General features: G+C 34.9%; 1 protein-coding gene across 1 annotated transcript in view; it reads left to right on the plus strand.

The window, feature by feature from the left end:
* Positions 1 to 21029, plus strand: part of ADAMTS20 (ADAM metallopeptidase with thrombospondin type 1 motif 20) — an 84610-nt gene that overhangs the window by 26656 nt on the left and 36925 nt on the right. The window contains exons 5-18 of the mRNA XM_030960217.1: positions 285 to 368; positions 1082 to 1206; positions 2023 to 2063; positions 2366 to 2471; positions 3563 to 3709; positions 4208 to 4349; positions 5633 to 5737; positions 12521 to 12666; positions 14040 to 14221; positions 14318 to 14454; positions 15580 to 15697; positions 19273 to 19368; positions 20582 to 20748; positions 20858 to 20987. Coding sequence (XP_030816077.1) covers positions 285 to 368; positions 1082 to 1206; positions 2023 to 2063; positions 2366 to 2471; positions 3563 to 3709; positions 4208 to 4349; positions 5633 to 5737; positions 12521 to 12666; positions 14040 to 14221; positions 14318 to 14454; positions 15580 to 15697; positions 19273 to 19368; positions 20582 to 20748; positions 20858 to 20987 — 1726 coding nt within the window. The remainder of the gene's footprint in view (positions 1 to 284; positions 369 to 1081; positions 1207 to 2022; positions 2064 to 2365; positions 2472 to 3562; positions 3710 to 4207; positions 4350 to 5632; positions 5738 to 12520; positions 12667 to 14039; positions 14222 to 14317; positions 14455 to 15579; positions 15698 to 19272; positions 19369 to 20581; positions 20749 to 20857; positions 20988 to 21029) is intronic.

Below are 21029 nucleotides of genomic sequence, written 5' to 3' on the forward strand. Positions count from 1 at the left end.
TTTTCCTTTCTTTGGTATTTTACCAATAAACTATATAAGTGTACTTTTTACATTAGCATTTCAACATGTTGTCTGTTTGGAAATGAATATAGAATTGAAGCTATTTGGGTATTAAAAACTGAGAAACTTTTTTTTTCACCATGTCCTTGGGTAGAAGGTACAGTTGGATGCATGAGATACCTGTTGTGTAGTGGCTTGGTTTGCTTTGGTAATTTGTTTGTTTCATTAAAAGAGATAGTTTGCCAGGTGAGTTTAATACTCTAATCTTCTTTTTTTCTCTTTAGGTTGCAGCAATCTATAAAGATTCAAGTATTGGAAATCTTATAAATATAGTTATTGTCAAATTAATTGTAATTCACAATGAACAGGTAAGAAAAATAAATATTTAAAAGATTTCATTCTTACATAAGAAACAAAATGCATGAACTTACATTGTAATTACAAAGTTTTGTTTTTTTTAGTTTAAATATAAAATATTTTTTCAAACTACATAATTTTGTTTTAAAATAGGAAACAATATGTCAAATGCAAGGTTAACTTGAAGGCCTGTATTTAATGCCTCTATTTTTCTGTCTGTATTAGTAAGTCCATTTGACTTATACTGACATAAATCAGATAGTATATGAAAGCTTATGGCAGAACTACCTGAAGTGTGGTTATGCTCGTGGAAACATGGCAGGAAAATGGCACTTTTTTATAGAGGGTTTTGATGGAAGGCTTTCAGCTCTAACAGCTGTAATATCTTAAGATTTTAAGAAGTACTTGCTTTTCAAATACATGGATTTCATATGTATTCATCATTAACATCTTGTCACTACATTTTTCTAATATTGAACACATGGTAAATGCTCACATACATTGTTTAGAATAATGGGTTCTTATGACTGATGACTTGTAGCTGAATTCAGATCTGACCCTTCAAACAAATGTGCTGAGGGAATTCTTATGTGGAGTCCTGGTGACTTTCTTTCCATGCACAAGTCATTACTTTGCAGATTAGCAGCACAAATGACAAAGCAGTAAGTGCAAGTGCATGAATATTGAAGCCCTTATTTGATGTTTTTGGCCATTTCTTGCTTAGGAAGGACCAGCTATCACTTTTAATGCAGCTACAACTCTGCGCAATTTTTGTTTATGGCAGCAAGCACAAAACACTTTGGATGATACTCACCCTTCTCATCATGATACTGCTGTTCTCATCACTAGGTACAGTATCTAAAATAGCCACAGTTACCCACCTAGGTGAGACAAATGCTTCAGTTTTGTTTTTACAATATAATCTTTTAACCATTCCACTGACATTATTCATAGATAAATGAATAACACTATCTTGCCCTTCCAAAACACTGATTATCAATATGTGAGCAATTACTCTGACATTGCTATGTTGATAGATAGGCATCTGTTGATCCTTCCATTAAAGATGATAGAAATTAATTAGACCAGAAAGTGTTGCGAGGAAATTAAATCTCTAGCTTTGGTACATACATATGATAGGGGAGGAGTGTTGCAAGAGCCAGCTGAAGGATGCAGTGACAGATGGCTCCTGATAGCCCTGATGTAACCAGAACTATGAAAAGCTTAAAATGGAAAGCATATAAATATTAGTATATTTTCTGGCTGTACACCAGTCACTTCAGTGAGAGTTTTGATGTTCATTCATTGGAATAGTCTCTTTTTCACTTTTTTTTTTCACTGATTTTTCCCTCAGTAAAATTTCAAGTATACTGCAATTTGCATGTTTTTCAGCATCATTTCATACTTGATCTACCTTCTGCATTCTAGAGAAAGAACATAATAAATTTTTATTCTTTGCGTGCTTGATAAAAAGCAGTACTGTGGGCCTAGTCTGGTGAATTTAAATTTCTCCTTTCACTAGAATACAAATGGTTTGAATGGCCTGTAACATTAAAAATTGAGAATCATGTTTGCAATTTCTGTAACTGGTATAGCAACAGTGAAATACTTTTCAAATATTCTTTTATATACTGTAATGATTTGAAATAAATATTTTCTTTCAAGGGAAGATATCTGCAGAGCTAGAGAGAAGTGTGATACTCTTGGTGAGTTACTCTCTTTTTCATCAGTATGATTTTACATACATAAGAATATCAGTGTCAATATTGTGTTAGGAGTAAGTCAGAAAATAGATACAAAATTTAAGCCACACAGACAAAAATAAAGGTTTTCCGGAGTTGCTGTTGTCTCCTGGCATGTACTTTGGTGCCAGGTGGTTGTTTTGTGTAAATTTGCTGCACACTTGAGGCACAACTTTTGACTTGAGTGGCATAGCATTCACTGTAATGCATGGCAATATGTGAAAATTCATTCCCTTAAGCTTTTATATAAGGATTCAATTTTGCAGGTTTAGCAGAGCTAGGTACGATGTGTGACCCACTACGCAGTTGTTCTGTAAGTGAAGAAAATGGATTGAGTGCTGCTTTTACTATAGCACATGAGCTTGGACATGTGTAAGTACCTATTTCTTGGCAGGTAATTGTTTTTGTTTAATTTCTGTTTTACTGTGACCAATTTTCAGCAGTGGGCTTTGCATTTCTAAGAGGGTGCAGTCTGATGTGGCCTTTTAGAAGAGTCATTATTTTTGCCCCTTGCAGTGAGCCTGGTTAAGAAATTTTGAGTTTTATAACTTGGTGGGTGTCCTGAATTTTAGGAAAAACTGTCCAAAGAGATGGATTCTCTCCTTTTGTCATATGAACTGGTTGGGAAACTAGGACATGCCCTAGGTAGTGCAACATAGTCCTGTTAACTCTAAGTGTATTCTACCCCCGTTAGGAATTTACCTTTAAGAAGATACAATTGTTAATATAACACAGAAATATTCTTCCTTGTGTTTGGTCCTTTCAGAGTACAGTAGAGTAACACAAAGAGAAATACTTTACACTGAAAAATAAGAGGAGATGACAGCATTTTATTTTATGAAGCATGCCTCATCAGTGATTGCAGAAAGGTGCTATACTCTAGCTCTATGAGCATGCCACAGTGTAGGTAACGATGTAGGTTACAGAGCTCAGTAGCTAGCTTGTTTATTTTCTTGTGCCTGCAAGTCCACTTAGACACGTGCTATTTGTCTTGGTACTTGAACTGAGATAGTAATGTAAGATGATGTGTTAGTTGCATTGAGTATGATATTGTGCTCTGCAGTTTTTGTTTCTGAGTAGTAAGAGTTATGATGTGAGTGTTGGGGTTGCATGTTGTGAACAGACCAGCCATGGCCTGTATATTCAGTTGAGGACATGGGTTGATCCTTTAAAGTGGCACACTCCTAAAACACTGGAATTTTTCTGGTAAGCTAAAAAAATATGTTATACAATTCTTCCTGTACCCACCGCTCTAGAACTAGGAGCATTTGGATAAGAGGATAATTATGTAAGGCATTTTAAAGATACCTATTGCCAAAAGGTCAGATAGATTTATTAAGGGAGTCTCATTAAATTTTAAGGCATTTTCAAACTCAAAACTCAAGTATTTGCTGCTGCATCAAAGAAAGTTTCAGTTAATTATTGCTGAACTTGTTTTGGAGTTTATCTCTTTTGCTTTTTAGGTTTAATGTGCCTCATGATGATAGTTTTAAATGTAAAGAAGCTGGAATTAAACACCAATACCATGTGATGGCTCCAACTTTAAATTATCATACAAGTCCATGGACCTGGTCAAAATGCAGTCAAAAATACATCACTGAATTTCTTGAGTAAGTATCTATATAATGCTATGGTTTGGAGTGCGATTTTTTGTTTTTTTTTTTACATGTATTTAACTTTTTCAGTGAATTATGACTTTATTAAAGTTTCACTGAACATGTAAAGCTTAGAAGATTTTTTTAATGTAGTGATATTTTTTATTGAAAATATCTTAAGGACTATTTTAATAGGTTAGAATAGGCACCCTTTATTTTCTAATGTTTTTATGTTAAAAATAAGTGATGGGTATAATTTAGGTAGTACCATTTTTTTCATTTTTTAAAAAACAAGAAAAAATACCACTTAATTTTGTTTGATGGGTCTAAATGCAAAATACAAAAAAGGAAAATCAAGTGACCTGGTACATTTCATTATTCATTAATTCAATTAAAGTCATTATACAGGCAAGTAGGCATGCAAACCCATAACTCCACTGAAATATGCATGTGTAAGTGTTGTGTGAATAGTGTAAAGTGATTTATTCACATTTTGTTCCTGTTTTACAATAGTACTGGTTATGGTGAATGCCTCCTAGACAAACCTAGTGAAGGAACATTCCATCTCTCCTCTCAGCTGCCTGGGTCAATATATGATGTCAACAAGCAGTGTGAGCTTACATTTGGTATTGGGTCACAAGTATGCCCTTACCTGGTGAGTGAAAACCAGACAAAGTCATGCTTAATCTAGGCTAAAAAATTACTGAAAAGTACTGGTTTTGGAATGATTTTACCTTGAAATAAGTAAAATTTCAGGTTATATTGTTTTGAAGTGGAAGAGTTCAGTAAACAGCATTGCAATTTCATATGTGAAAATCTATAGCAATAGAAAATAGGTTTAATTCATTTTGATTTCCATATCTATGAATGTGAGAATTCGTTTAAAATATCTAAAGCTGCATATACTAAAGTTTCCTGCAACAACTTAAAGGGATTTATTTCAGCACTTCCTGCAAATGTTTTCATCATATCTTATATTAGCAGGTCTTGCTTCTCTGCTTCTTTTAATGCTTTTTAGAAACTTATAACTTAAAAATATTACTATCTTAAACATTTTTTTCTAAATGTTTGTTCCAAATTGTAGATTCCCTCTACTTTGTCAGAGTCAAAAAATATTTTCATGCCTGACAGAGTGTATATTTTGTATGCAAAACTGAGATGTGGAAAGAAAACTCAACCAGATTAGTACTGAGACTTAAGTTGTATTTTGAAAACTTAATGTAGCCATTGCAATATAAACACAAATACACCACTTTATTCACTGCTGACAAGATTTCATATAGAGTTAGATTTTGAACCAACTTGTAAAATTCCTCTGCGAGTATTGTATGTCTTGTTGGAGCTGCTTAGAGAAGAGCATTTGAGCTCAGATTCAGACTGAATTAAGTGGAGCTTTTTGGTGAGGTAAAATGTTGTTTAAAAGGAGTCAGGCTTTATGAGAATATTAAAAGAAAGGAAAAGGGGGCTTCAGACACCTGAAGATGGTGTTACAGAAAACTGATTTATAAATTTTTTTAATCCATAAGGGTTATTTGTCTATTAGGAGTCTTTTAGCAATTTGAAAATGAGGCTTTCTCCTTAATTTTCTAGACAGTACATTTAATTCCTGTTAAATCAACTTAGAATCTTCTTCTGGGGGATTATATGGAAACTGCAGTGCGTAGTTCTAGCCATAACCTCTTGTGCTTTTAAATAAAATTTTCTACGGAAGCAGAAAATGAAGTTATCTATTAATCTGATGGGATTAATTTCAGATATTCCACATTCCTGCTTGGCCTTAAGAAAAATCTCTTTTGGTTCTGTGGGGCTTTATCTGTGAAAAGTGGTAGTAGAATAGCAAACACTGAGCGTGTGCAGTCTGAGAAAATAAAAATAATAACTACTGATGTCTAAAATGGTATTGCAGATGCAACAAAAGTAATCTGGTTTTCTTTTTAGAAACAATGCAAACGCTTATGGTGCACAAGCACAGAAGGTGTTCATAAGGGTTGTCGTACTCAGCACATGCCTTTGGCTGATGGAACAGCTTGTGGTGTAGGCATGGTAAGCTTTGTTTTGTTTCTCAGTACTTGCAATTTCGGATGTAGGCAAGAAAGATGAGTGCTTGCTGTGTGGCAATACTGTGCCTATAGACTACTGATGGTGTGAAAATTGTCTGCCTGACTTTACATGCAGTTTCTCTTAGTTCTGTAATCTTGTGACATAAAACCCCACAGTTTGTCTGTTCAGAGTAATTATGAAAGTTTACAGATGCCACACTGGTTAAAGATAGGTGAAAGAAGTCAGGGGAAAGTTGACATCTTTCCTTCTGTTTGAAATGTTCAGCATGCATAAGTTGTTTTTTTCCTGATTGGTAGTGTCCAAAGTAAAATTATCTGAAATATGACATCCTTAAACTGTGTTTCCCCCAGTTCATCTTGTAGAGGCTGTTTATTAAACCAGCACAAATTAAGTATGAATCACTTAGGTACAGGTGTATGCTTTTTGAAAGAGGGTGTCTTTGGATTAGAATCTAGTCTCAGATATTTGTATCTGCGCTGTATCTGTTTCAGAGAAAATGCGAAAACATGTGTCAATAGCTCTTCACCCAGTCCAGGAAGTGCCTTAAGCACACATAACTTGCGTTCATTTTCTGTCTTTCCTGTTGTAACCTAATTCAGGATAATTGGGTCTGTTCAGTGCTAGAAACAGGAGCTCTCTTCTCATTTATACCCCAATGTGTAAGACCACCTGGCTGCTTGAAGTACAGATTAAATGCTTTGACAGATTAAAAAAAAAGAAGTGGAAACTGTGTTTCCTATATTCTGGTCATTGGTTTATTTAGTAAGGAGTTTTTGGGTGATAAGGGTGCCACTCACTGCTTCTTCATTTGCAAGTGTTTGAATGCGGATCCTGATCTGTAAAATTGGACAATATAGCCTTCCTTGGGATGTCCATAAAGGTCATGAATATCTAATTAGTAGATATAGTCAAGGCACTTACAGAACCTCGATAGAAACAGAAGCAATGGTGGAGGCTAGTTGTATCCAGTTTCCAGTGAAGATTTGAGGCTTTTAGTTTTGGATTTGTATGTGGTTTGGGAAGTGAATAAAAATAAGGTGCTTAAGTTCTTTACTGGTCTAGTATCTGCCTTCTTCATGTCTTACTTCACCACCAGCAAACAGAAGTGTTTTCTTACTTGTCAGGGTATTGTGAGAATAAATATTTTTGAGATTTTACATGGTAAGGTATGACAAGGATTATCTTAAGTGTGGGTGGTTTATTATGTTGAGGTGCTTTTATATAGTAGTGTGCTTTGGTGGCTTCAGGGGGCAATGTGGGAGCAATGTTAATTTTTTAAAAATAATTTTATATGTTCAAAAATTATTAAAAGCTCTAATTTAATTTCCTTATATAATAGGCAGCCACATTTCACTCAGTTATTTCTAAATTTTCCCCAATAACTTTTAATCTTACAAGATTCTCTGTTTGGTAAGACAATATTAATGAGGAATTTGAAAAGAGTGTCTTAGTGGAAACAAATGTAGTGGGTAAACTGTCTCAAATGGCTTCTTTCTGTTTTGCGAGATTAGAAAAAGTTACTTGAAGGCTGTAGTGGAAGCTTTGCTTGATTGTAGCCTATGCATGCCATTGGTGTTAAAATGTTTAACCCATTTTTCAGTCAGTCACTCATCAGAAAGGAAGTTCATCTTTTATGTAAACTTCATTTGTGATCTTTAGTTAAATTGACTCTAATTTGCCAACATCAGAGGATTTCTTTTATGTAAGAATACAAAAACATTTTAGGTAATTAGCGCAGTGGAACCATTTTTCTCTAGGAAGTAAAGAGCTAATTACGGTCATTACCTCTGAAAGATGTAAGAAAGAACAGCAATTAATTAATCTGACAAATTGTCATCTGTTCCTGACTAAGGGACAGCTCTTCTCAAGCTCAGACTGTAAGTCGCTGCTGATGTTAATGGGCATAAGAGATGGTGACTATTAATTGTAATTAATATTTTCCAGCAAGCTAAATTGATTTATTTTTGGCATTTACAACATTATTGCTATGATGGATACAGAAAAGATCCATTTAAGACATTTGTTATTTTAGAATAAACTTTTTAAGCTCAGATTTCAAACATCATGTGTTGTATTATTGGATCTTGCTCTATGGACTGCTGTAACAGCTGGATTTAGTGAAGCATATCTGAGTCAAAAAAACCCCACGTCTGAAGAAGAAAAATTGTTGAAAACACCTCTCTTCCAGGAGTGGCATTCTCAGAAAAAGTCTTTATTGATACGAAAATAACAGCAAAAATACCCAGTAAAGCATGAATGGTTTATTAATGTTTTTTTGAGGCACTCCAAAAGGTTGCACTCTGATCCTTCCTGGATTCCTGAGGAGTATAGAAATATACCCATATTCTTTTGATTCCTTGAGCATTGGAATGGAGAGGCAGGAGGTGGCTATATGATTCTGACCCATATTTTTCAGTGTCCTGGGGATATCCCAGTGTTCTACATGACGGCAGTTTGCTACTTGAACATTGAAAGAAACCAACTGTCACTGACGTTTGGAAAAATCTCTTTAACAGCAAGAAGGAATTCACATGATACAAGTAACTGTTGGGTTGGAAAGCATGTGCTTTTTATGTTTAGAGACATGCCAATCAATTCTATTCGCTGTAGATATGTAATGTATATTGAACTAGCATCTAAAAATATTCAGAATAGCAATCGAATAAATTAAGACTTCATCCTAGTCCTTTTGGCATAAAAGACAGGGATACAGGTACACCTGAGAATGGGGATGCAGAGCAGCAAAGAATTGCTTTGAACAGTAAAAGAAATACCCATCTAATTCTGAGGTGTTTGCTGGTATTCACTGGTAGGTATTTATTGATTTATTGATTACTATTAAGAATTATTACATAGCTTCACATAGCATTCATGACTCCCTCATCAATGTAATACATGAAGATGTTGAATGTGAAAGAATAAATAACTTTATATATGTAAAGTAAGTATGACAAAAATCAGATGGATTTTATCAGAGCTGGGGATAGGGGAATATGTTCACCATCTGGAAAGCAGCAGGGGATTTTTTGAACTGTAAGAACAGAGTAAAGTATGCACTCAAACCATAAATTTTTTCTGTAAACTGGGATTTCTGTGAAATATTTTTCTATGAGCTATAATTTCAGAAAATTAGAAGTTTCAAGGGAGAAATAAAGTATGCAGATTTTTTGCAAGAAAAAGTTGAAAACATTGAAAAAATTTAAACAGTGTGGATTTTGTAGTTAATGTAATTTGAGTAATAAATGTACACTTGTCTTAAATAAAGACCACAGAGATAAAGACCTGAGATGCTGTGGTGACACCTTCAGTTTGACGTCTTTCCAAGCTCCATTTCTTCTGCCTTGTATGCTCATTTTATTAGCTGCTCTGGTTTAGCTCCTTTTATGTACCTGGGGTCCCACTTCTCGTATTGGTGGGCTGTGTGGGAAGTGCTTGATTTCAGAGGAGCTCTAGTCCTGTTCTGCATGCATCCACCACTCTCCTTGATTCAGTCAAAGTTGAGCATAGCCTGTCAAGTAACACTTTAATCATTTCTTTCAAGGTTGCTTTCCTGGAAATGTAGAAAGTTCAGTTAGAAATAAATTGGAAGCTCTCAAAATCAATTTGTCAAATTATAGGTTAATCCATAGGAAAGACTCCAAGTGCTTATTATAGGGAGATTAATATTAATAAAAACAAATTTGGGTACCCATAGGTTTATTTATTCCAAATTTGAAGCATTTCTAGGTTTTTTGACAGAAAACCAACTGTTGATCATTACTAGAGCAGCCTTGCCACTTGCTGCAATCAGTATGTTTGGAATTATGTGTCATATCCACTTTACATGACACATATGCTATATTTGCCATAAAAATGTAGAAAAAAATTGTTAGCAATTATATTTCAGTTTATGAAAGCTCTGTGTATCATACTATTCTTAGTGAAGCAATGATTCAAGCGAACACAGAGGAACATCTGGAACATGTCTGGTGCAGGAGTTTTCTACCGTGACTTCATCATGTTGCTTCTGTAGGAATGCAGCCGAATAATAGCTGAGACAAGTTTGTTGAATAAGCTATTAAAATCCCAGATGTAAGCATATGCTTTGCATTTTTATGGATCAAAATTGTACTGTTGTGGCTATAAAATTTTGTTTAAAAACTTTTCTTGAAATCTGCCTTCAAGTTATTGTAAATGTTTTTCTGGACGGACGAAGAACCTAAATGCTAAGTCACTGTCTATATTAGAATGCAGTGTTCATTTTGTGAAGGAGGATTTAGACTCTTCAGCCTATAGCGGAAAAAATTATTTCCTAAGATGCTAAGGACAGTTCTTGGAAAGGCAAGTTCTTAATGTTTCTTATTATGGATGGACTATGTAGAAAGTCTACCCTTGATTGCTAGGGATTTGACATTAGGTACTAGAAGGCTTGGATGTAGAGGTACCTGAAGGCCACCTTGAAAAAAAATAATACAAACTAACAGTAAGCACTCCAGTGAGAATTCATATGCAGTGAAATAATGGTGGCTTTCTGGTTTTAGGTTAAAGCATTAGTTTTAGCATTAAGTGATGATCTGGCCAATTGACTGGATTGTTTACACAGTTCTATGTATTTTCTTTGGGTCTGAGAGTCAACTGGAATGATCATATTCTTAGGGGGAGGCATTCAGAGATTAAAAGATATGGCCTATATGCAAGAGTTGGTGTGACATGGTATTATTCAGGCAGGCAATTTTATCATCAAGTTTGATTAGGAACTTAGGCAGAAGCCTGAAAAGAGAACCCGTTTCTGTGAAAAATTCCTATTTTGAGAATGATAGCATGTGAACATAAGTATCCATATAACAAAAGCATATACTAATAAGGAAAAAAAAATCTAGGAGTTATTTTAAGCAGTGATTAAGCCACTGAACAAGATTTGAATTTTGTGCCAGTCAGCTATATTCAGAAAGACTGCACACAATTTTTGTGTGTTCAGTGAAGCTTGTTTCTTGGTAGTTTCTGCAATAAATTTGTAATAACTCTTAAGAAATTCTATGTAACATTTAAATTAATTGTAAAAAATAGGAGGTTTAATACTTTTTTATTATTTAATCTTTTGTGTATCAGAGGTTGTTTAATTGTTTTATGTGCCAGAGACTTTATCAAAATCCTTCTTGAGTTTAAGGTAATTTGAAGTTGTTTTGTCTTGCAGAAAGGCAAAGCCTAGGCTTTAGAAACACCAAGCAATGGAGTTGATATAACCTGCTCTAGTGACTGATCCATACGCTATATTTCCTGCAGGGAAAGATGGAATGAGCCATTCCCTGTCAATACAACTAGCCGAATGCCTCCTGACAACAAACCTAATTAATGGACAATCTAATCCTGAGTCTGCAAACGGGCATCTAAAATAAAGAATTCTCTCTATTATGTATGAACACTGACCCCATATATTCAGTCCTGGCCGGTGTCTTGTCTCCAGATGAGGGCAGTCCATGATGCCTCAGAGGGTGTTTGAAGTCAAGGACAAAAGTTGACACGTTTTCCACATAGAAGTCAGCAGGATATGTAATACTGAAATTAAAGTGTCTCGTAAATATTCTATTTTAGTACGTAAACTATTTCACTGTGTTGTGATCAATTATACTACTTGGGATTTTCTAAAGGATACAAGTGAATTAGAATTCCAACTACTGTAAGTCATCAATCGGATTAGTCCTGGTAGTTCCTGTGGGTTCTTTGGAAAAAGTCACACATGCACCCATCATAAGATTCTCCTTTAGACTTTTTAGTCATGTACTTTTTGAATAATCACTGAAGTGGAAACATATATGCAGTCAGGAACAGGGATAGTAAATACTTAGAAGCAAGAGGTTGATGCTTCTGGGGAAAAAGGGATAATTGCTTTCTATAAACAGTAAAAGTGTACAATTACAGTATGGTAAAGCCTCATAACTGGCATGACCACAACAAAATAGTCCTGCAGTCTTTGTCTTCTTAATAATGTAAATCCCAGCAGATGAAATGAAAATTCCTCCTTTATGTAATTTTTTTAGTGGAAATAGGTAATTCTTTACTGAGAATGAGATATAAAGTAAAATAATAAGCATTGCAATGTAGTATCTTGCTCTAAGAATTATTATTTCTTTACTATTCTTTTTTAAAAATTTAACTATTAATTCCATTTTAATGTTAATAGCTTTGTTAAATTAGTAGTAAAATTTAAAATGCATAAAATGTTAATAAATTGAAATATTTTACACCTTCTGTTATAGGTATGAAATTCTAGATTCAAGTATGAATCTATAGCATCATCTTGCTTTACATAATCAAGGTCTTAAATGCTTGTCTGCTTTTCCCAAACAATCCCACTAGATAGTTAGCTTTTGAGATATTCAAAACACCCTGATTTTCTTGGTGGTTTCTTTTAACTTTTCACTTTTTGTATTAGTATGAATTCAAAATTAAACTGAAAAATCTTGTATATAAGAGACAGTTGTATTTTTGAACTTCATGCATTAAAATGTATCAGGAATTCAAGATCTTTTAGAGGTATTTGAATAAAGTGACAAGACAGATAAGTATACAATATCCAGTAGATTTCCTAGCTATCAAAGTACTCTGGATAGCATTTTTAAAAACAAGACTACTGGGGAAGTTATCTTAAAGGAAATGGAACATTTTAGAAAATATCCAGATCCAGATATGAGTAGTGGGTGCTTAAATTTTATTCTTTTTCTGCCTAAAATAGGCAGTAACCTTTGCCCTGAATTACAAATTTTATTTTGTTTGTTGACTGTGCAGCACTGCCGCCATGGAATTTGTGTGAGCAAAGAAATGGAGTTGCGCCCCATAGATGGAGAATGGGGACCATGGGGACCTTATAGCTCGTGTTCAAGAACTTGTGGAGGTGGAATCAAGAGCACCACCAGGCTGTGTAATCGACCAGAGTATGTTTTTTTATTGTGTTTCACATTTTTTATTAAGTTTTAATGCGTTTTACATTTACATAATGAAGGTATTAGAAAATTATGGATTGGCTCAAAATAAAATAGAGGTATTGTGGGCTGTGCAAATCAGTTTGAATCTCCAACAAAAAATGCTTGTTTCAGCCATGTTTGGAAAGAGATAAGTTTACAGACTCTAATATGCAGAGGACCTTTAGATTACTCATGTCTTTCTGCAATATTATCCATTCATGCAGATGTTTCTAAAAAATTGGCTAGGCAGGGTCTTTTTTTCTAGGTTTACTCTAACTGTTGAGGTTTCTTTAAACATAAGATGCCTTTTTGCAGTAAGAACTGCAAAATAAATACATGTATTCCCTACTAATCTCTTCAGCGAAACACTTGATTTGCTTTGATTTAAGGCTTTTCCACAACATCACCACCAGTAACAGCCCACAAGGAGCAGTGGTTATAACAGAGGCATTTAAAACTTCCCTTTATAATTAGAAAATTACATTGACTGAATAATTCCATGTGAGTTTTGTTCTCTGTAATAAAAGTCAAGGAGAACTTTAACCTTAACTTGTCCCGAAGCAGAACTACAGCTGATGCCTGAGTAGTTTTAATGTTTTACAGGAAGTCATATCAGCTTGATGCTTTCAGTAGGATAAATGAAATTCAATCAAATGGCCCAGGTTATTTTATTTTCTCTGATGAGTAAGAGGCAGTAGACTAGATTGCCATTAGAAAATGCCTCTTTCAGTCTCTAGTGATTGATAGTATCAATTTGCGGTTGATTTATTCTTTTTTTCTTCCCCAAGAACATACGAATTCTGAATTATTTTGTGTCAAGGTTTATAACTGTTAAAATGTCTTTTAGACTTTGGGGTGTTTTCCACAATTTCCCTTTTTTATTCTTTTGATCCCCAAAGTGAAACCAATATTAACAGTACAGAAGAGACTGTGCCAGCTCCTAATTGTCTTCTTTCTTTGTCACTCTGTAAAGTAATAATTTCAAATTACTGAGAGAGGTGCTGCTTGTGTAGAAATATGACTGTAATCTCAGCTAAATTGATAAAAGCATTAAAATTATTAATGCTTTTACCCACAGTTAATAGTTACAGCTGCAAGGGAAGTAAAAATAATAATGCATTAATAAACAGTGAGATTACCACCTCAGCAACAGTGTTTTACAAGGATTGGTTTTATTTTGGGTATAATTGAATGCACAGTAGAAGCTGAGCATGTGTAAATCAGTTACACCGCTGACAGGATGATGTGTGAGATTTTCCTCTTTAGATCAGTGATTGAGGCCACTTTTTGTGTAAAACAGCAATTTTAGAAAATGAGTGTGTTTTACATTTACTTTTTTTTAGGCCAAGAAATGAAGGAAAGTACTGTGTTGGTCGCAGGATGAAATTTCGGTCATGTAATACTGATTCATGTCCAAAAGGCACAAAAGATTTTCGGGAGCAACAGTGCTCTGAATTTGATGGCAAACACTTCAATATCAATGGTCTTTCCTCTGCTGTTCGCTGGCTTCCAAAATACAGTGGTAGTAAGTAATTACACATCTTTTCAATTAACATAATAAAAATGTTACTTTATTTAAACTTCTAAAACAGACAAGAAACCTCTTGGATTTTCTTTCCAGTTTCTATGAAAGATCGCTGTAAACTTTTTTGCCGAGTTTCTGGAACAACTTCCTACTATCAGCTGAAGGACAGAGTTGCTGATGGTACTCCCTGTGGAGCAGAAACCAATGACCTTTGTGTTCAAGGCTTATGCAGGGTATTTAAATCTAAACTTATTAATTATTAAAATCAATTTTAACAAGTGGTAAAGTACATATTCAATATTAATACAAATCAACATTACTGAAAGTATGGTGTTCTGAGTTCACTTAAGTTAATTTTATTACCTATCAAATTAAAGATCTGGAAATGGAAGCAATTACGTTAAAAACATATAGTTGAATCTGAAGACCCACGGTCTTGCCTCATTAAGCCTCACATATGGAAGAGTAAATATTGTTCAAGTGAGCAGTGAGAAACTGATCCAAAATTAAGATAAAGGGAGGGAAGAAGCATGCTGTGCAATTATTAGCATTGCATTTCTGCTACCAAAGAAGTTAATAGTCAATAGAAAATCCAAGGGTAAATGGTTCATGTAATTATTATTTTACTGTAAAATCAGGAGGAGCTGACCCTTAAATCAATTGAGCACTCTGCTTAATAGCAGCTATGGCATTGCCACAAAATTTTGTTGGGAGAAGCAAGGTGCTACATTTCAACAATTCAAGACTTTTTTGTCGAGCCTTGTTGAGGTTTTGCTGATTGCAGTGAAACTGCGCAAATTCAGAATGCGGAGAAAATATAGCTTATTTTTTTATGGTTGAATAAAGAGGAAATGCCAGAGAATTGTCCTGTTTATCATAGTTCAAAAAACTCTGGAAGTTCAAGTAAAGATACATAAACAAAAATTGTGCTTATGTTAGTTTAACCAGCACAGTCTGTGTGTATTCCTTTGCTTCTTTTCAGTATTGACAGAGTTTAAATGAATTGATGACTGTGTATATATACATACTGCTTTTAGACTTCTAAGGCTTTTAATGTAAATATAAATTAAAATTTATAAATTATGTTGATCTTTGTGTGCTGTTATGTATTCTTATGCAGATCTTGACATGTAGAGTCTGTTGGGATTGCACCATTCTATTTTGTCCTTACATTGCAGAATCCAATTCTGCAAACCATCCAGAATTGATGGTTTTTAATGGATTGCCAAGGAAGACTAGATATATATACAGTGAACAACAATATTTTGGGGTAGTTGGAAGCTTACATTACTTATTTTTCATTGTTTTCCATTGGGCTGAGTGACACTGGGCCCTTTTATTTTTATTATTATTTGTAGCAAGCAGGCTGTGATCACGTTTTGAATTCGAAGGCAAGGAGAGACAAATGTGGAATCTGTGGTGGTGATAATTCTTCGTGTAAGACACTTGCAGGTACTTTCAACAGTGCTCATTATGGTATGTTTGTTTTGCCTTTTTTTTAATCTTAATGTACACTTCACTATGGCTTAGAAATTATTCTTTACATTTAAGGAAGCAGGATTTCAGTGTATGTTCTTTAGGGCCTCTATCAACAAAAATATCTTTGATTTTCAGTCACATTCCATCTCAAGGATGCAGAGGCAAACACTATGACATGCTAACTCATTCAAGTGAAAAGAAAAATCAATTGCCTCAAAAGTCAAAGCCAAAAATAAAAGAAATTATGAGAGTAAAAGTACTTTAAAAGGATGTATGTTTCCTGCTTTATACTTTGCATTCTCTAGTCTGAAACTTTGCAGCTGAAGAACATATCCCAATGTCTCATTTTGGTTGTGTAAAGAGATAGAAAGAAGTTTCTCTTGTGAGCAGCTGATCAGGTTCCTTTTCTCCTAGAGTGCAAAATACAACCTATGAAATGTGACCCTCCTCCTTCCAGAGAACAGGGGTAACAATATTTATGTTTTTTCCTCCTCATTGACAAGTAGTGAATGAGAAAGTTCCAGATAACCCTGGTATTTTTTATTTATTTGATTTAATTTCTCTACAAGAGCTACTGATAGTTCTTCTATATGTAGTCTTTTCTGTGAAGTGTGGAGAGACTACTGTGTGTGTAGCAGTGCAGTTAAGTAGTTAGAGCATAGAACATAAGGACAGCAGTCTTCAGGTCAATATCAGTCTTGATGCTCCTTCATACACTTCACTGGTTGAAAGAGACCACAGGTAAAGTGAAAATGATACCTGGAGGACTGCCAAATAGGATCTTCATAGAACAAAGGGATTGCTGCTGAAGAGGAAAGTATGCCAAGTATCCTGTTGGATTTTCTTTTCCCCTGACAGAAGGCACAGACTCATCGTAACTTACCAAAAAATTTATACAACTACCCTTCCCATACAAAAACATGTATTTTTTCTTGTGTCTGTTCTAAGAAGTTGCTTTTAGATAACACACGAATTTTGTCACACACACATTTGTTACAAGTCAAGTGACCATTATGTGAAACTGCCATTATGCAAACAAGGTCAAGACTGTCACTCTGATGTAACGACTTCCCATTGTCACAGACTTATTTGCTTCAAATTGAAGTTGAAGGGGAAAAAGCCCCTGTGTTTTGGGATGAGGAAAGCCTTGAGTTATTATTTGGTTTTCTAGTTAGTGGAATGTTTTAAATTATGTTCAAATTCTTGAATTATAGCATATAAGAGATAATACTGAGTTATACCAATGAACAGTAGGCTGAACATTTGGTACTATCATGGGGTGTGCTCAAGTAGGAATACAGCCATGCAAACAATAAATTGTATTTATCTGATCGCTAAAACTCTCATGTCCATGGGAGGTCTAAGACATCCCTAGGCTAATGACTGAAGGTGTTGTCTGAGGAAATATAGTTTTCCAAAAAAATTCTGAATTCGGATCACAAGCTAAGTATGCTGATGTGCACTTGATCTTTTTCTTTTAACTTCATTTGGTTCCCTTTCAAACTGAAATGAGCCATTTTACTAAGGCAGAACTTGGAATTGATAATAGCAGCCTGTGGTGTGTGCTTGTAGTCATGCAGTTACGATGTTGTCAGTAACTGTGTGAACAGTAGTAAAGAAATAATCAAAAGTTCATTACAGCAAAATACTAATTTACTTGGCTTCCATTTTAGGAGATGGTAATCTAATTATGTACACACTATTACTATGTTGGCTATTATTATTTCATCAAATTAGAGTATCTGAGGCTTTCCTGGACAATGGTCATTCTCAGCATCCTAGTGTGTGATTTATTTTCTTCGTGTATCCTTGACAGCATGCTATGAAGTTTTGTATATAGTTTCCTCCTGTATTTTTTCTTCTCTCATTCTACTACCACAAAGTCTTCAGTGTGTGAGATGAGGGGCTTTTTTAACTGTGTTTTGGTTTTCTTGCCAGTATGTTGAAAGATTGACCAAACCGTGTATTTATCCCGAGCATGCATCTTGTCAGTTTGCAATTGCAGTGCTGCCCCCAGCTGGTAAATGTGATGGACCTGTAATTAGATTAAGTCTTCATTTAAATGCATGGCATAGTTTTAATAGATTAAAAACACTTGAAAGTTAATGAATTATTAAATTTGTCATGGCCTAATCCCAGCTGGAGCCACACAGCCAGTCACTCACTCACTACCTCCCAGTGGGATGGGAGAAAGAACTGGAAGAATACAAGTGAGAAAATTCAGATGGTTCAGACAAACACAGTTTAATAGGTAAAGCAAAAGCCATGCACAGAAAGCAAAGCAAGAATTGGTTCACCACTTCCCATGGGCAGGCAGGTGTCCTGCCAGGAGAGCACGGCTCTGTCATGCAAAACAGTGAATTGGAAAGACAAATGCCATCACTCTGAACATTCCCCCCTTCCTTCTTCCCTCAGTTTTATGTGCCCAGCATGATGCCATATGGTCTGGGATATCCTTGTGGTCAGCTGGGGTCCATCTGTATGCCCTCACAACTCCTTGTGCACCCCCAGCCTCCTCGCTGATGGAGTGGGGTGAGAGGCAAAAAAGGCCTTGACTCTGTAAGCTCTGCTCAGCAATAACCAGAACATCCCTGAATTATCAACATTTTCCAGAACAAATCCAAAACACAGCCTCTACCAGCTACTGTGAAGAAAACTAACTCTATCCCAGTCAAACCCAGTACAAAATGAATAGGATATTGCCATTTAAATTTTTACCCACAAAGTTGCATCAACTAAAGCCACAGTAATATTGCTAACACAGTGAAATAAGTGGAGAAATTATAAAAAAAAATTATTAATACCTCAGATTACATGTTTGTATTTGTTAGTTGTTTCCAGTGTTTGCTGTACGCAGTTTTTCTCAGCTGTAAGTATTTTGAATTCGTGGTTAGCATCTGTGAGAAACATGTCTGGATTTTTTAACCTAGATTTATGTGCAGCACGATTTCTAAAAAGTAGATCTTGATGCACATTATTTTGTTACCTGATGGAAAGGCTACCATAATATTACTTAGAGATACTACAAGAAGTGGTGACTCATTGGTGAAGCATTTGTATTTTGAAGGGAGTGCACTCAATATTTTAAGCAGAAGAAGATGGATCAAGTGTGACTAGTTTAACAGCTCTATCTACCTATGTATATGGCCTGCAACACTGCAATATTTTAGTATTTAAGGCTCATTCTTTAGTGTGCTGTCTTGGAATACACTTGGAGAGAAAAGCTATCTCAATCATGTAAACGGGGAATGGAGATATTTCCTGTTAAGTGACTTACCCAGATTTCTGTAAAAGTTTAAATTGTGAGCAGTCACAGTATTTCCTGAGTCCCTCTTGATATACTTGACTGCCTTCTAGAGTAGTTCTGCTCTGAAGGGATTTTTCTGAGTAGATTGAGCTTATGTTAGTGGTGAAGAATTGCATTCACATATCTGAACAGAGAACCTAACACTTCCTAACATGTGAAGGCATTCAGTGTTGGTTGTCTCTGGTGCACTGTAGGGTTTTGTGAATGAAAATGTATTTTTGTATTTAGTAATACTTCACTATTTTTGTATATAATTAATTTTCAGGTTACAATGTTGTAGTAAATATTCCCAAAGGAGCAACAAACATTGATATTCGACAGCACAGCTACTCAGGGAAACCAGAAGATGACAACTACCTTGGTAAAAACCTCTGTGTACAATATTGATGGATAGGTTTTGTGCTTTTGACAGAGATCTGCTCTGGATGTATGTTATGAGAAATCTGATAAAGACATTGGAGAAGATATCTAATTGTTTTTTATATTCATTGACCTGGGTCTCTCTGCAGATCAGTAAGATGTTAAGGTTTCTAGTTCTTAGGTGAGTGAGTTCATTCATCAGAGAATAAGAATTATAGCACCTTGCATCATTTTGTCAATTCTTTACTTTGTTGTCACCATGTTAATTGGAATGCCACAGGTGAGGTCAGGAATAATGCAGGTATGCATTGTTTTAAATCTTGGAAGCATTTACTTTGTTTATGAACAAAACAGTCAGACCATCCGCAAACTTACTAGTTGTCTCATAGTTCTCTTTTTCTGTTGTGCCTGGGACATAAAGTGTATAAAGGTTGTCACATGCTGGTAGATTTGCAAGTGTGTGTAGGCAACAAAGAACTAATAAGTAGGTCCTACCAAAAATCTTGGTTGTTCTATTTCACAGTAGTTACGTTGTATCTGAAGTGCCTAAAAAATACTGAAGCATATTTGACAGAGCCTGCTGTCTCTTCTTCCATTGTCATCCTAGCCAACAAACTTCAGAATTCTCAAAATGTTTGCCTTGTCACCTGCTGCCCAGAAGCAACCTTTGCCTCCTGACATTACCTTCCATTTCAAATGTAGCAATGCCTGAGTAACATCTTGTACTACAGATTTTACCTTATTTTAAAAATGTTTAACTTACCATTAATCTTTATTATTGCAAATATGTAATTTTATTAAATTACTATCACAAATGCTTAATCATTTATTTTCAAGTTTACTTTTAAAACCCACTTCACTAGAAGTAGCTATAGCAAATACAAGGATGTGGGCTGTAGAATAGGGCAGAAATACCAATAATTATTGTTTCCTCCTGCAGTAGCAGAACCTAGCCAAATTTAAAAGTTAGGACTGCAGTCAGCAATTGAAGAACAAATATTATTTAAGTACTATAATGCAGAGAAAATGCATGACTTAGAAAATCCATGACCACTGCTCAGGTGAAAGGTACTGATTATTAGGGTTGAATTCATGAATTTGAACTGTTTGATACAACTTTTTACATTGACTACAATAAAGCTACGTGCTGGTGAGATTTTTTTTGATAGAACCTTTTAACTAAATTTATTTCCAGTATTTTATTTCACTTGCAGCTTTATCAGATGCCCATGGAAATTTCATCTTGAATGGAAATTTTGTTGTAAGCATGTCAAAAAGAGAAATCAATATACAAGGAGCCATTTTTGAGTACAGTGGTTCAAACAATACCATAGAACGAATTAACAGCACTGATAAAGTTGAAGAAGAACTAACCTTACAGGTGCATGTTTACTTTTCTCAAAAGTTTGAAAATTTCCTACATGATCATTATGTTCATAATTTTATGTTCAAATTCACTGAAAAACAGCTATTATTTTATCTCAATCAAGGTTTTGTGTGTAGGGAATTTGTACAACCCTGATGTGCGTTATTCATTCAATGTCCCGATAGAAGATGGAAGTGATCTGTTTACATGGGATCCTTATGGACCCTGGCAAGATTGCAGCAGGATGTGCCAAGGTAATATGAAATATTTTTTTCACCAGAACCAAAGACCTGATG

Source organism: Camarhynchus parvulus, chromosome 1A, assembly GCF_901933205.1.
Source record: "Camarhynchus parvulus chromosome 1A, STF_HiC, whole genome shotgun sequence".
NCBI lineage: Eukaryota > Metazoa > Chordata > Aves > Passeriformes > Thraupidae > Camarhynchus > Camarhynchus parvulus.